Here is a 16,364-nt window from a genome sequence, read left to right as displayed (position 1 = left end):
AAAGCGTGCACCTAGGGATGAGGACGGTGGGTGGGGAGTGAGGGCGGAGGGTGGGGCGGGAACTGGGAGGAGGGGAGTTAGGGGGGGGAAAAAGAGGAACAAACGTGAAAATTTAAAAAAAAATTTCTGTGTATTCTTTTTTCAAACAGCTACTAAGATGTTAGGAAATAAATGCTTATTGAGTTGTTTGACTTTACCTAGTAAATGGAACTTTGGGGTACTTCGTTTAGCCTAGGGACACTGAAATAAATTATGATAACACTGAGGAAAGGACCATGAACTGAGAAATTCTGAAAACCTCTGCATTAGCCATTACAAAAGCCTTACCTACTACTTTACCCAAACCACTGACTCAATGGGGGCCAAAAAACTCCCAACAACCCCTCATAGACACAAACAACAGTATGGTGATTACCAGAGAAAAAAGGGATTGGGTGGTGGTAGAAGAGGATAAAGGGGGCATAAATAGGAATGGAAGGAGACTTGACTTGGGGTGATAAATACACAATGCAATATACAGATGATGTATTATAGAACTGTACACCTGAAACCTATATAATTTTATTCACCGAGGTCGCCAGAATAAATTCAATAAAAATTAAAAAAAAAAGAAAGTCTGAAAACCTCTGCATTAGCCATTACAAAAGCCTTACCTACTACTTTACCCAAACTACTGACTCAATGGGGGCCATACCTACAAGACTTAACAACTGAAAAGACACCACAGTACTCTAACAAAACAGCTTGTCCCCATGTTGGACAAATCCAATAGGAGGCTGCATCCATCCTATATAATAAAGAGGTAATATGCAAATTGACCATCACACCCTCACACAAGATGGCCACCCCCATGTGGTCAAAGGTGGCCGCCCCCATGTGGTCACAAGATGGCTGCCACAAGATGGCTGGCAGGGGAGGGCAGGTGGGGGCGACCAGGCCAGCAGGGGAGGGCAGTTGGGGGCAACTGGGCCTGCAGGGGAGTAAGGACAGTTTCGGGGGGAGGGCCAGGCCTGCAGAGGAGGGCAGTTAGGAGTGACCAGGCTGGCAAGGGAGGGCAGTTAGGGGTGACTAGGCTGGCAGGGGAGGACAGTTGGGGGCAACCCTGTGGGATTGGGCCTAAACCAGCAGTCGGACATCCCCCAAGGGGTCCCAGATTGGAGAGGGTGCAGGCTGGGCTGAGGGACATCCCCCCCAGTGCATGAATTTCGTGCACCAGGCCTCTAGCCCATTATAATGATGGTAACTTGTTCATTGCCTTGGATGCTCTACATTAAGAGCTGAACTTCAAATGATGACCCAGGCAAGGAGAACATCTACGTTTATGTACACTCATGTGCCAACACTACTGCCCTAGCTGTATGATCAGGCCATTGAGACACCCAGGATTGAATTACTAAAGATAAAGCCAATGCAGTCCTCTCTGTGGAAATAAATGCAACAAATACAACTCATGAACTCAACCTTTATGTTACACACAAATATACTCATATGAAGTGACTCCTTATAAAGAAAAGCCTCTGGAGACCAACAAAGCAAATCAAGCATGTGCCTCCATTGTCTATAATCTACTACAGTAAGGGAATCGTTATAAAGGACCAGGACTTCAAATGAAAAATTCTACCAGCCTCCCCAATGAAGATCTCTATAGGACTGACAGGTCTGGCTGTCTTCAGCTATTTACAAGTTGCCTATAATCTTGATAACCTCTGTCTTGACTGAGTTCCCAAACACCAACAAATTAGAAGCTGGAGAATGAGAGGAATTGGAGGAAGAATATATTCCTCTCCTTTTTGCATGGGTGTGCTTGTTCTGACTCATGTGGATAGATATTCATAAAATACCAGCTTTTATTTTATATAAATGGACATATATTTCATATGACCTCAGTTAAACAGACTGATCATATTAATTAGATAAAAAACACCAGTATATGAAACTGGTAGCTGATTTTGCTTCCAGTGGTTATGTAGCTACTCTCCTCTGTCTGCAGAAGTCACTATAAAACTCATCATTATGAAAAGGAGAGCTGATTTGGATCATTCCCTGGGGGAGGTGACAGACTATAATGGGCTGGGATTATGGCTCCCAAAGATCCTGTCTCCTGATATTCACACCCTTATGTAATCCTCTCCTCTTGAGATGTCACTTCCCTGGTTAGGTTGCAAAAGACTGATTTGCTGGCACTGTTTCCTGCTTTCTCTTGCTCACTCTGGGGAAGCAAGCTGCGTCATGTTTAATGATAAAGAATGTAGCCTAATTACACAGCTGACACTCCACCTTTATCAATATTCTAGAAGAACAGTATAGAACAGTGGTCACCAACCGGTGGTCCTCAGACCACTGGTGGTCCATGAGGTCTGAAAGGTTGGTGACCGCTGGTTTAAGGAAACCTTTGGAGCAGTGGTCGCCAACTGGTGTTCCGCAGACTACTGGTGGTCTGTGAGGTCTGAAAGGTTGGCAACCGCTGGTATAGAAAATTAACCTGTGATGATTCTCATTCTCCCCTCTTCCTAACCAACAGAACTAATTTTTTTTTAATTTTATTTATTTTTTAGCTAACTAGTTTCTGTAAGGCCCACAACACATTTTTATCTTGGAAATCATAAGCAAGTTCAGAACAATAACACAGGACTATGTTAGCACTAAATTTAGTACAGTATAACTTTTTAATTCCTTTTAGAAATATTGTCTTTTTTCATTCAAAATTATAGTTAGTCAAAATGGAACAAGGTTCTGATTATATCCTCCTGGTTTATTTCTAAGAAAGCTCTGGTGTCCTAGCTGGTTTGGCTCCGTGGTTAGAGCGTTGGCCTGCGGACTAAAGGGTCTTGGGTTCAATTCCAGTCAAGGGCACATACCTCTGTTGCACTCTCCAACCCCTGCCCTGGGTCAGGGTCCATGCAGGAGGCAATCAACCCAACGTACGTGTCTCTCTCACATCGATGTTTCTCTCTCCTCTCTCTCTCTCTCTCTCCCTCCCTCCCTCCCTCCTTCCCTTCCACTCTCTCTAAAAATCAATGGAAAAAATATCCTTGGGTGAGGATTACTAACAAACAAACAAAAGCTCTGGTTATTGTCCTTCACAGTGTTTCAAAAAGCTTAGCTTCAATGATCTAGATTTGAGCCTAGGTTCCCATTAGTTATCTCTAGATGGCAGCAGAAGACATTGGTTAGACTTCAGTTTGGAATTAAATCAACACAGTCAAGTGCAGTGGCCTGACTTTGTCAGAGCTCTCCAAATAGTACATGTGAGCCTCCACAAAGGTCTCCCCTTGTGGCTGGTTTGAACATTAACCTGCTGTGTAGCCTCTGCCTGATCTTGTGGGCTGGCCCACAGAGGTGTGCCCTCCACTTTCCCCTTCCTCACATGGGGATCATAACCCACTAGCCCATGCAGGTCTGAGCTCCGGCTCATTCTGAATCCACCCAATGGTTCCACCCTTTTTATTCATCGTAATCCCATTCACAAACATGGATTCTGTGGGCTTCATTGCCCACCTCTGTTAATCAACCAAATACCAGTGATTTATTTGGCCTGTAGCTACTGCAGCCAAGGTTTCTGTAGAACCAATGCCTCTACAAATGGCATGTGGCTAAATGCATCAGGAGCACCAAGAGTGGCATTGTTTTGACAGCCCAGGTGCAACTGGATTTCTGGCTGTGATGTGCTGGTAAAGTTGAAGAAGTTCTGCAGTGGGGGTAAGGGGGTCCTGATTTGTAGTATTTGCTGATTTCTATGGTATAACTCTCAACCATGGCCAATTTCAAGCTACTGTGATGTATGAGGAAATGGGAAGACATATATGCCCACAATCAGTTCCCATAAGCTGGTATGAGCTGTCTTCAACCTACTTGGTTTTTGGTCAGGTCTAATGTAAGGTTGATAAGGAGAATGAGCATCTTTCCTTTCTACACAAATTTACTCAATCCAATCACCATCTGCCCTTCCAGGTGAACAACTAGTCTCATTTACTTGCAACTAAGGGCCAGGACTAGGGTGAGGCAAATGAGATGCCGAGTGCAAACTTTAAGAGACACTCACTTTTAGGGTCATGCAAATGCAGATGCTGCAAGTGTACGACCCTCAAACTGAGGATCTCCTTAAATTTTGTGTCCCAGGCACCTCAATGGCTACATAGCTTCTGCCATTAAATCATAAGTGGATCAGCCCTCCAACCAGGCAAGATGTCTCATTGGCACTTCCCCATACTATTCTTTTTTATCTCATAGTGCCTTGGTCACGTGGAGTCAAATCCAAATGTCCATCCCACTTCTGAGGTCCTACTGCAATACTCTGCATGACCAGCAGCCATGGTTTTGGGTTCAGAAAAATAATCACACTCATAAGACCCCAAAAGGCCATCACCTCACCAGCTTTGCAGAAGAACGCAAGGCAGGGAACATGGCATACTGTTTAGCAATAGGACATCATGATATACATCTCTTCAATGCAAGTCCTTACAGAAGTCCAGGGCGATTAGCCCCCAGAATGATGCTCAGTTACAAGGAAGCAAGAGTACACAAATGGGTGCAGGAACTATCCTAACTTCGTAGTCTCATGCCACAGATCTGTCACAGAACACAGTATCTCCTATACCAGTCTATGAATGTACTTCCACAACTCAGCAAGAACACCTGGGAATGTCACAATACATTCAGGAATGCCCAATACTATAGCTTTCCCCAAAGTATTTACAGTTCATTCATAATCCCAGCAGATAAGATTATGTTTACAATTAGGCAGTTTACCATTAGTCATTTCCACCTTTAGTAGATTTCAGAGAAAAAGTGCTAGAAGATCAACTGGAGGCCATTTTCATAGAAAAAAGTAGGAAGAGTTTTGTTAACCCTTTACTCACATACACCAAGGCACAACATCATAAAATTTCAGAATGTTATGGATATAGAAAACATCATAAAACCTTCCAGAGAAAAAAAGCAGGTCTCATTCAGATTTAGTACTCAGAATGGCTTCATACTTTTCAATAGCAGCACCAGAAACTAGAAGCCAATGGAGGAAGATCTTTAAAATTCCCAGGAAAACAATTTCTGAAACAGAAATACCAATATACACATACTTTTATTCAAGCCTAAAGGTAGATTTTTCAGACATGCAGTCTTAGAACATTTGCCTCAATGTCCCTTTTCTCAGAAAATTTCCAGAGAACCCTTACCCCACTAAACAAAGGAGGATTCAAGGAAGAAGAAGAAATCCAAGATATAGGCCACAGTGGTTCTCAACCTTCCTAATGCCGTGACCCTTTAATACAGTTCCTCATGTTGTGGTGACCCCCAACCATAAAATTATTTTCGTTGCTACTTCATAACTGTAATTTTGCTACTGTTATGAATCATAATGTAAATATCTGATATGCAGGATGTATTTTCATTGTTCGCGACCCACAGGTTGAGAACTGCTGAAGGGGGTTCTTCATAGGGGAGAAGCAAAAGAAAGTCTCAGAATAGTAGTAAAGAGAGATGTCAGGATATTCAACAAGCCTAGAGAGCACAGCATATAGCAGGATGATGGGGGAATACAGAAGAAGTATATTCAGAAAAGAAAGAAAAATAGAGAGTATCTGAATGTATTAAGAAGAGACTTATATTTCTAAGGATTTGGAGGTAAACTATTGATGGGATATAAAAAACTAAGGAAACAAAAAAAATTATACTACTAATAACCCTAGGGTAAAGAGGTACTTAAAAAGGTACCAGTCTTTACTACACAGAGAGAATGGGAAAAGGGAAATGCACAGATACTGAAGATGAAGGTGGTGATTATCAGAAACTTTCAGTTTACTGACCTACCAGCTATTTCTAATTCCCTTCTCCCTTACCTCCCTGTAGTATAGAGGCTGGAAATGCTAATTACCCCCTTTCCAAACTTTTCTTATAAGTGGCTGTTACAGTCAATGATAATCAGAAATCTAAGAGTTTCTGGGAAAATGTTTACATTCCTGATTAAATAGGCAGATTTGGCTGCCATCCCTCTTCCCCTTCGTTTTGTCTTGAATATGAATGGATGTCTACAGTTACAACAGTCACACTGTAAATATGAATCAACAAACCAACGTGCTAAGATTGGGGGAATAGAAAGAGCCTAAGTTACTGATGAAATAGTTAAGACACTGTACCAACTCTGGACAGCCTACTCTAGACTTCTTATTAAAAGAGAGCTATCAGGTAGGTTCTCTGTTAAAGATGAATACAATAAAGAATTCCTAACTAATGTATGGAATATGAGAGCTAAATATTCATTCTCTATACTGTGAAGTGAACAGATAAAAATCAAGAATTAACATGCTGAAGCATTTTATTTACTTAGAACCATGACAATAAGTACCTGAAAAAAAATAGCTAAAACACAAAAGAAATGGAGGCCTCCAAGGAGTGGCAAATGGGAATGGGAATGGGTGGGAAGGGGGCTGCTACTTTTCATTGTAAGCCTTATAGTAGTATTTTGGCCCAGGTACTTCTTTGTTGTGGGGGGCTGTTCAATGCAGTTTAGTGTGTCCTTGGACTCTACTCAGTAGATAGTAGTAGCAACTAGGGATAGTGTGACAACTAAAAACGTTTCCAGCCTTTGCCAAATGACCCTGAAGGGCACACTGCTCCTGTTTGAAAATGAGGGCCTCATAGTACTATTTTATTTTTTTAACTTTCAATAATACTGCAAATGTATTAGTTTGATAAAACTAATTTTTGGGGGGAGTTGGGGGGTTGAAACTAACAGTATGAAAAGAGCTTGACTAGAGACCACCAATGTCATTTCTTCTTTCAAACACCTCTTAAAAAATTTCCTCCCTAATCTCTCCCTGGTCCTAAGAATGCTTCTCATCCCCTCCCAGACAAGCACAGACAGAACAGAGACTCATACCTCCTAGAAATGCACACTCGTAATGGCTGCAGGTCTTGTTTGTGCTTCGAAGGATAAGATTATTGCTAGCCCCATCCTGTGACACATAAAAAATCTCATTCAGAGGTATTATAATAATTCTTCCACTTTCATTTTCTTTATCAAAAAATTTTCCAATGGCAACTCCAAAGCATGTGTGAATGGTTAACAGAATGTGTTGATCACTTGCTGCTTGAGGTTTGGCTGAATGTGCCAAGGTGAAATGGCCCAATCTGGCTTGGTTTAGCCCTCCAAAGGTAAACGAAGTACCCTGGCTTATGCTATACACCACATTTTTGTAGCTATCCTCACAAGGTCTTCTCAGCAATTGCAGGGCTTTGGTCAGGTAAAAATGAAAAGCTTTGAATTGGAAGCCATAGATATAATCTTTTCGAGATTGGCCAGCCATCTTCACAGCTTCATTGAACAGATGGTAAAAGGAAGTTTGCTCTTGAGCTTCAGAAATATATGCCATCAGGGCTATTCCATGGTTATCCTTAAAACTCATAGGGAGAGAGAGATGAGTCTTCCGAGCTTCCCATTTGGCTTTTGCATTTTCCCACACATCCTCAAAAAGCTGATGGCTTGCTTTTTCTTCCTTGAGCAGTTGGGGAACATATTTGATTTCCATCCTGTCAGTACATTTCTGGTATTCGTCATCAAATGCATTATCTGCCATGTCTAACATATTAGCCTTCACCTTCAAAAGAAAAGGAGATTAATATTCTTGAAACAAGATATTTGGTGTGTCTTTTTCTCTCATTACTACCTCCACACTCTCATACCCTGCCAAGAATCTATCCCTTGCTTACAACCAAATTTGGATTTTTTTTTCTTTAAAAAATTTTTTTAAATTGATTTCAGAAAGAAAGGGAGAGGGAGAGAGAAATAGAAACATCAAAGATGAGAGAGAATCATTGATTGGCTGCCTCCTGCACGCCCCCTACTGGGGATCAAGCTCACAACCTGTGCATGTCCCCTGATGGGGAATTGAACTTTGATCTCCTGGTTCATAGGTCAACCCTCAACTACTGAGCCACACTGGCTGGGCTGGATATGTTTTTATGTAGAAAGTATATTCCATTGCTAGTAATAACTTTTCTCAGCTATTACCTATTTGTGTGAAAGAGTAAATGTTAGTGGGTAAGATATGGGTATGATTATGCCTGTAACTCATTTATTTGAACTTTGTGGTACAGAGGAAAAACCAATGAGTATAAAGTTGAAGAAATGGGTGGCAATCCTGGCTTTGAAAATATTCTTAGCCAATTTCCTCAACCCCTCAAAACTGTTGAGTGAATATAAAATTATCATGCATGAAATACTATATATGATAAATACATAATGGTAAATATCACCCCTCTTCTTTTTAGGACACTCCCTTATCCATGTGGTTTGGGTAGGACTGATTCAGCACCTTCAGCCACAGTAATAAGCAATAAATCAGGCTTAAAAACCAGAGCACTCTTTCTTTCTCTACAATCACAAGCTGTAAGGATAATATTGACTTGGGGAAGCCAATAGTTATCCTTTTAGTTCCATGGAAAATCCTGTCTGTAAATAAAACCAATAAAAAAAGGCTTGCAGAGCTGAGGTGGAAAGAAAGGGATGAAGCCCGGATAACATTATTTAAGGCCCTGGGTCTAGCTACCTGAAGACTGTATTTTACCTTAATCATAAGAAGCAACAAATGCCCTATATGCTTGAGCACGTTTGCATTGTTTCTGTTATGTATAACTGAAAAAAGGCCTAATTCAACTTTAAATGATACATAGGAGAAACAGGGTGGTGTAATGTAATTAACACTAGCTTAGGGTCAGAAAGGTGTGGGTTTAAATTCCATTTCTGTTACTAACGAGGTACTAATTAAGTATGGGAAAGTTATTTGGCATTTCTGAGCTTCAATCTTTTCATCTAAACATGAGGCTAATGTAAGGAAACATGTGTTAATTGTAATTCTTTTGTAAGGATTAAGTGATATAATGAATAAATGCAAAGTCTTAGCTCCATGCCTGACACATGTCAAGCCTTCAACAAACTGTGATTATTTTTAATTATTTCATTATAAAAATATATTTATTATACTGTAAATTAATCAAGAATAGGATATGCACTATATTTATTTTGAAGTCCAAGCATCTACACATTGAAGTGAATGAAATAAAACCCTGTACTCTGACCTACTGATCAAAAAATAGGATGAGCGAATGCTGTAGAAGAGAACCAAGATGCGGCATAGGTAAACACCTGAACTTGCTGCCTTGCACAACCAAATCAAAACTACAACTAAAAGACAAAATGGATATCATCCAGAACCACGGGAAGGCTGGCTGAGTGGAAGTTATACAACTAGAAGAAAAGAGAAAAGCACACTGAGACTGGGAGGAGGTGCGGAGGTACGGAGGCGCGCACGGAAACAGGCTGGCAACTGGATGTGCTGTTGTCTTTTTCAATCGGAGGGAGATACAAGCTTCTGACTGCTCTGAACTCATTCCGGGCGAGACTCTGGGGACCCAGACTCATATGGGGAGAAACTGGACTTTCTGGCATCAGGCCGGAATATGAGGGTGGCTTTCTCTCAGAGGTGCTTGCAGTGATTATTGTTCCTGCATGGTGCTGAGGGACACAGAGACCCGGGGACCTCTTCGGGGCAGGGCTGACAGGCAGCCATTGCTGTTTGCTCTGCCCTGGTGATTCCCTGAGACCCCACCCCACCCAATTTACAACCCCACTCAAGCTGTGCGCAGAGGCTTTTGCATATGAATGGCCTGGCCTCTTGCAATCTAAAACCTAACAAACTGCAGCTGGGTCAGAGAGCCCTAGAGCTTCCAAAAGAAGGCCCAAGGCTTGGCAGAAGCCTGCACTGCTTCACAGCTGGGCCTCATCTGGGCACCTCCAAACCCCAAACAAAGAGGAGGGATCTGGAGATCTCTCTGCAGCTCCTGCTGGGTGGCCTCGGACAGTGGCTGACTTTGCACTGCCTTGGAGATCCAAGAGCCAGTGTACCCAGTGGTCAGAGTGAGACCATACCAGAGTACAACTCTTCACATCCATAAGAGACACACTCAGGGGGCAGACTCAGTGAGCGCCAAAGCCCCACTGAAGCAAGTCCTGTCCCATAAGGGTGTCTCCAGCACAGAAGTTCTCCCATTGTAGACACAACTGGTCCTCACAGCAAAATGGCCTGGAGATCAATTCCTCCCAGTGATACCAACAGCAATCAAGGCTTAACTACAACAAGACTGTGCACACAGCCCACAAAGGGGAGCCCCAAGACTGTCCACCTCAGGTAATTAGGGAGGCTGAGCCACTCGGCCCTATAAGACACCTAGCACACAAAGCCCCTCTATCAACACAGGGAAGCAGCCAAAATTTGGAGACAAAGAAACATGTCACAAATGAAAGAAATGGAGGAAAGCAAACTACTGCATATAGAGTTCAAAATCATGGTTATAAGGTTACTCAAGAATCTTCTAGAAACCTCTGAGAAATTTAGTGAGACCCTCAAGGATATGAAAAAGGACCAATTAGAATTAAGCATACACTGACTGAAATAAAGAAGAATATACAGAGATCCAACAGCAGACTAGAGGATCCCAAGAATCAAGTCAAAGATTTGAAATACGAAGAAGCAAAAAACACCCAACCGGAAAAGCAAAAAGAAAAAAGAATCCAAAAATACGAAGATAGTGTAAGGAGCTTCTGGGACAACTTCAGGCATACCTGAATTATGGGGGTGCCAGAAGAAGAGAGAGAACAAGATATTGAAAACCTATTTGAAGAAATAATGACAGAAAACTTCCCCTACCTGGTGAAAGAAATAGACTTACAAGTCCAGGAAGTGCAGAGAACCCCAAACAAAAGGAATCCAAAGAGGACCACACCAAGACATATCATAATTAAAATGCCAAGGGCAAAAGACAAAGAGAGAATCTTAAAAGCAGCAAGAGAAAAACAGTTAGTTACCTACAAGGGAATACCCATACAACTGTCAGCTGATTTCTCAACAGAAACTATGCAGGCCAGAAGGGAGTGGCAAGAAATATTCAAAGTGATGAATACCAAGAACCTACAACCAAGATTACTCTACCCAGCAAAGCTATCATTTAGAATTGAAGGTCAGATAAAGAGCTTCACAGATAAGAAAAAGTTAAAGGAGTTCATCACCACCAAACCAGTATTATATGAAATGCTGAAGGGTATTCTTTAAGAAGAGGAAGAAGAAAAAGGTAAAGATAAAAATTATGAACAACTAAGTGACAACCAATACATATCTATCAACAAGTGAATCTAAAAATCAAGTGAATAAAAAATCTGATGAACAGAATAAACTGGTGAATATAATAGAATCAGGGGCATAGAAAGGGAATGGACTGACAATTCTCAGGGGAAGGGAGTTTGGGGGGTGCGGGAAGAGACTGGACAAAAATCGTACACCTATGGACGAGGACAGTGGGGGTGGTGGTAAGGGCATGGGGTGGGAACCGGGTGGAGGGGAGCTATAGGGTGAAAAAGAGGAACAACTATAATAATCTGAACAATAAAGATTTATTTAAAAAAATAGGATGAGCAAATCTGCCCAAGGATACCATTTAAGGGTTTCTACAAATGAAAGGATAATGCCCTCCACATCATTCTCTCTTTCCACTATTCTATACTACTTTTATGGCACACTGGTTGCATAAGCTATACTCTCAGTTGGAGATCTTAGTTGGAGACTTTATAGACACAGATTGAGTAACTTGTCTGGAACTGAAATTTGAACCTGAGCAATCTAGTTCCAGAGTCTGTCCCCTTAATTAAAATGTTATTTCCAGTGATGAAGACCATTGGAATTTATGTAGCACTTCTAAAAGGGTTTAATTTTGTTCTCATAACAACCCATATGAAAGGTTGAAAGGTCAATTCATAACATCATTTTACAAATGAAGCAATTATACCGGCATCAGAAACTACTTTTCTTTTTCTTTTTTTAAAAAAATATATTTTATTGATTTTTTACAGAGAGGAAAGGAGAGAGATAGAGAGTTAGAAACATCGATGAGAGAGAAACATCGATCAGCTGCCTCCTGCACACCTCCTACTGGGGATGTGCCCGCAACCAAGGTACATGCCCTTGACCGGAATTGAACCTGGGACCTTTCAGTCCACAGGCCGACGCTCTATCCACTAAGCCAAACCAGTCAGGGCAGAAACTATTTTTCTTGATTACCGGCCACAGAATATTCTTCTGTGAAAACCCCCTGTACTCCTGGTCTGTAGGTCAGTTTCTTGAAGTGGGAATTTGAGCTTCAGGAGACTAAATCACTGCTGTCTCCTAGCCAAGAAATTCACTTTCCTCTGCAGCACAGAATGTACCAGAGGATATCCTGGGCACCAATGCCTGATTTATCTTTAAGACTTCAACATATTACAAGACATCATACCCTGAAACTACCACCTCCCACATTCCTCGGTATCACATCAGAGTTGATCCAATGTGTTCTTGTCTGTTCTATGCCTCTAACCAGTCTCCACCAGTCTAATTTTAGACATCAAGTCTTTCTGGATCAAGGCCACAGTTGATTGTGTGTTCTGTACAGTGAGTGCCTGGAACAGTGAAAAAGTTCACAAATGCCACCACTGTTCAGGGACCACTGGATGGACATTAAAGGGACAGGTACAAAAGGCGAGGTGAACACACTGGTTATATATTTTCTTCCTCTGATTTATCAATTGAAACAAAGGCCAATACCGATGAAATGAAATTACCAAAAATTTATTACAAAAATGTAGAAATGATCTAAGTGTTCAGAAATTATAGAAATGCATAGAAAAACACTTTAAACTTTTGTTGCAAAAGAATATTAAAAATGTAAATCAAAACCACAATGAGATACTACTTCATATAATTTAGGGTGGCTATTTTAATAAGAAATAAAGGAAATTAAGTGTTGGCAAGGATGTAGAGAAATTGAAGCCTCATACACTGCTGATGGGAATGTAAGATGCAGCCACTGTGGGAAACAGTTAAGCAGTTCCTCAAAATGTTACACAGAGTTACCATATGACCCAGCAATGCTACTCCTAGGTATATACACAAGATAATTAAAAATGTATGTTCACACAAAAACACATACATGAAAGTTCATAGCAGCAGTACTCATTCATAGGAACAAAAAGTAGGAACAACTCAAATGTCCATAAATTGATTCATGGATAAACAAAGTGTGGAATAACCATACAATGGAATATTATTCAGCTATGAGAAGAATGCAGTACTAACATATGCTACAACATAGATGAACCTTAAAAACATTATGCTCAATGAAAGAGGCCATACAAAAGGATGGGCATTGCTTGATTCCATTCAGATGAAATGTCCAGAATGTCAAGAATAGGCAAATTCATAGACACAGAAAGCAGACAGGTGGGATAGCCAGGGGATGCAGGGAAGCAGGAATTGGAACTGACTGCTAATAGCCATAGGGCTTCTCTTTAGGTTGATGGAAGGTCTATAATGAGACAATAGTGAAACTATGCACAACATGGTGAATCTACGAAAACCACTGAATTGCGAATTTTTATATGTGAATTATATCTCAATTAAAAATCACACTACAGTACAGGCAACAGAATACATAATTGTTCTATAGACAATGGATCAGAATATTAAATTAAAAAATAGATAATTTTTTAAGAATTCAAGATATTTTAAAGGAGGTACCTCAAGTCAATGGACAAATAATCAGTGGTGATATGACAGCTAACAATGTGGGGGGAGGGGATTAAGTGAGATACCTGGCTCAAATTTTACATAAAAATATGTTATAGAGCCCTAGCTGGTTTAGCTCGGTGGATAGAGCATCGGCCTGGGGACTGAAGGGTCCCGGGTTCGATTCCAGTCAAGGACACATGCCCGGATTGAGGGCTCAATCCCCAGTAGGGGGCGTGCAAGAGGCAGCCAATCAGTGATTTTTCTCTCATCACTGATGTTTCTCTCTCTCTCTCCCTCTCCCTTCCTCTCTGAAATCAATAAAAATATTTTAAAAATATGTTACAGAATGTGTAAAGATTCAACTTCAAAAAATAAAATGATAAAAGTTCTACCAGAAAAAAAATAGTGCATATGAGAAAATGGTCATTATATAGTAATTTAACAGAAAACATGTAACCAAATACTGCAGTGTCATCTTATTTGAAAAAAATACACATTTCCAGAATATTTAGTGATCCAGAGAGACATTTATAGCACAGTATTAACTTAAAAAGGCAAAAAACATATGCATTGTATGAACCCATTTTTTAAATTAAAGAGAGAGAGAGAGAGAAAGAGAGAGAGAGAGAGAGAAGTCAAGACTATACACCAACAAATTAAGAGTCTTTCCCCTCTGAGTAGAGAGGTTGTGGATGATTTTTATTCTCCTCTTTTTGCTTAATTTTAATTTTTTTAAACCTCTATAATTAACATGTATCAAGTGTGTAAAATGAAAATATGAAAGCTTCTTGAAAAACTGACTTATATATTCTATCTGCTCTCATTTCCATTATGAACCACACAGATGCCTTAGGTAATGTTATATCAAGAGTTCCTAGCCCAATGACCACGTACTTCCCATTTCCAACATTACCTGGAAGATATTCATTAGAATCACAGCTGACAGCAGCATGGTGACCATTTTAAAATGTCCTGTCTTCATTTTTCTCTTCTAAATAAAATGAAGAAATTCCAAATTAATAGACTTTAAAAAAAGAGACTTACCGAAGTAGAGCACTATCCACTATACATATTTTCATTTGGGTGGAAGTAGGTATCATGATGGTCAGGAAGTGATTACCAATAAATTCCAATGGCTGGAAGGGCCTGGATTTTGTCTGTTCATCTAACACCCGCATTCTACAGATGAGGAAACAAAAACTCAGAGAACTTCAGCAATTTGCTCAAGATTAAATCTATCCATTTCCATTCTTCTCTAGATATGTGGTCTCTCCCACCATAGTCACTGGTGCTCATATTTTCTTGCTATCATACATCTCTCCTCAGCATACTCAGGAAATTAACACCAACTAAAACAAAAACAAAAACGTTTCAAAATTGGTCTCCCAACTCCCAGTTTCTAAGAATTCTCCACAGGAGTTAGAGACCATGCACATCATCCACTCTTCTATCCTCTTTGCAAATCAAGTCACCCCCATTTGGGGATAATGGAGATGATGAAGCCAGTAGTGGTACAAAGCAGAAGGTTATCCAAGGGTACCTTCTTCTCCCCAATATTCACATTCAAGAGAAGCCCACGGATAAAGTGTCTTGCATAACTTTCTGAAGGCAGGAATGAGAATAAGAAGGAACTGGGTAGGCAGCAATTCTAATAAGATTATACAACTCTGCTGGCTGAATGCCCAATATTCATCACAGTGTTTACAAGACTAAAGGGGTAAGTAGGAGGGCAAGTGGCCCTAAGGGCGGAAGCTGTCCCAGAGTCAATAAATGATCCATTAAAGGTGGTCTACAGTTCCTTCCACATACTTACAATACACTTAACATTACAGAAACTGAACTAAAGTCTCTATTTTATGTACCCATCACCATATCCTGGCATCTGAATATGGGGATGAAGGCAGAGAAAAGAAGATAGTCTTCCCTTTGGCCCTAGGTCCCTGCCTTTATTTAGGAGCTATCTGTTTCACTAAAGATATTAAAATATAATATCAAACATGCTACTTTTGTGTTAAACTTCCCTTTCCAAAAAAGATTCGGTCTATAAGACTTGGCAAATAACTGTCACAAAGCAGTATATGCCAAGAAAGCTAGGAAACCAGGTTTTGTTTTTGTTTTAAATTCTTCACTGCTGTAGTCTGAGTGTAAATAAGTAAAAATGTTTACCTGGCTTTTCTGCTTGTGGAGATTTAAATGATGCTAGGTCTCAAACTGTTTCCCCACTCTCTGTTGTGAGCGTGTCTTCAGAATGGGAGGTTGTTGACAGTGAGAGCTGAGAAGGGAATGCTTTTCTTTTTATAAACACCCCCAGCAGTAGCTTGGCAGTGGCACATTACCCCATTTGTGTTCTGCTATTTATATCTGGCCCCCACACTATCCCTTGGAATCACTGCTGTTAACACATGAAATCTCCAAGAGGCTTGTAAAGCCACAGCAATTCCCTCTAACCACACAGCGTGTTCAGTTCTGAGCCCTTAGTGTTGGGCTTCTCAGAGAGTGATCACTTCCCATTCCTAACCCTTTGACCCTGAGATGTCAAACTAAAGCAAGACTTTACCCGAGCTAGATGGTTCACATAACTAAGGGGACTTGCTGTGTTAACTGCTGGCAATGACGATGGTTATCACCATTCATTCAACCAGCTTTCTGCATTTCAGGTACTGTGCCAGATGCTGGGATACACAAGCAAGCAAAACAAAGTACTGAGAAGCATTCACAATCTAATAAAAGATATGAATATGTATACTTAATCAGAATACATGTTAAGAATCT

At 40.6% G+C, this 16,364-nt stretch overlaps 1 protein-coding gene across 8 annotated transcripts in view; it reads right to left on the bottom strand.

Annotated features, from left to right (window-relative positions):
* Positions 1 to 15,859, bottom strand: part of ART3 (ADP-ribosyltransferase 3) — a 30,584-nt gene extending 14,725 nt beyond the window's left edge. For 2 of the 8 annotated variants that reach the window (XM_005856645.2, XM_014537929.1), the window contains exons 1-3: positions 14,713 to 15,102; positions 14,506 to 14,583; positions 6,878 to 7,595 (exon numbers count right to left, since the gene is read on the bottom strand). In XM_005856645.2, coding sequence (XP_005856707.1) covers positions 6,878 to 7,595; positions 14,506 to 14,583; positions 14,713 to 14,757 — 841 coding nt within the window. In that variant the 5' untranslated portion in view covers positions 14,758 to 15,102. Of the gene's footprint in view, positions 1 to 6,877; positions 7,596 to 14,505; positions 14,584 to 14,712; positions 15,105 to 15,132; positions 15,155 to 15,758 lie in introns of those variants that run through there. The other 6 variants (XM_005856646.2, XM_005856647.2, XM_005856649.2 and 3 more) reach the window with 6 other exon arrangements.
* Between the last annotated feature and the right edge of the window lie 505 nt (positions 15,860 to 16,364).

This window comes from Myotis brandtii, unplaced genomic scaffold, assembly GCF_000412655.1.
Source record: "Myotis brandtii unplaced genomic scaffold, ASM41265v1 scaffold1038, whole genome shotgun sequence".
Taxonomy (NCBI): Eukaryota; Metazoa; Chordata; class Mammalia; order Chiroptera; family Vespertilionidae; genus Myotis; species Myotis brandtii.
Note: the sequence above shows the minus strand (reverse complement) of the source record. Positions and strands in the feature narration are given on the sequence as shown.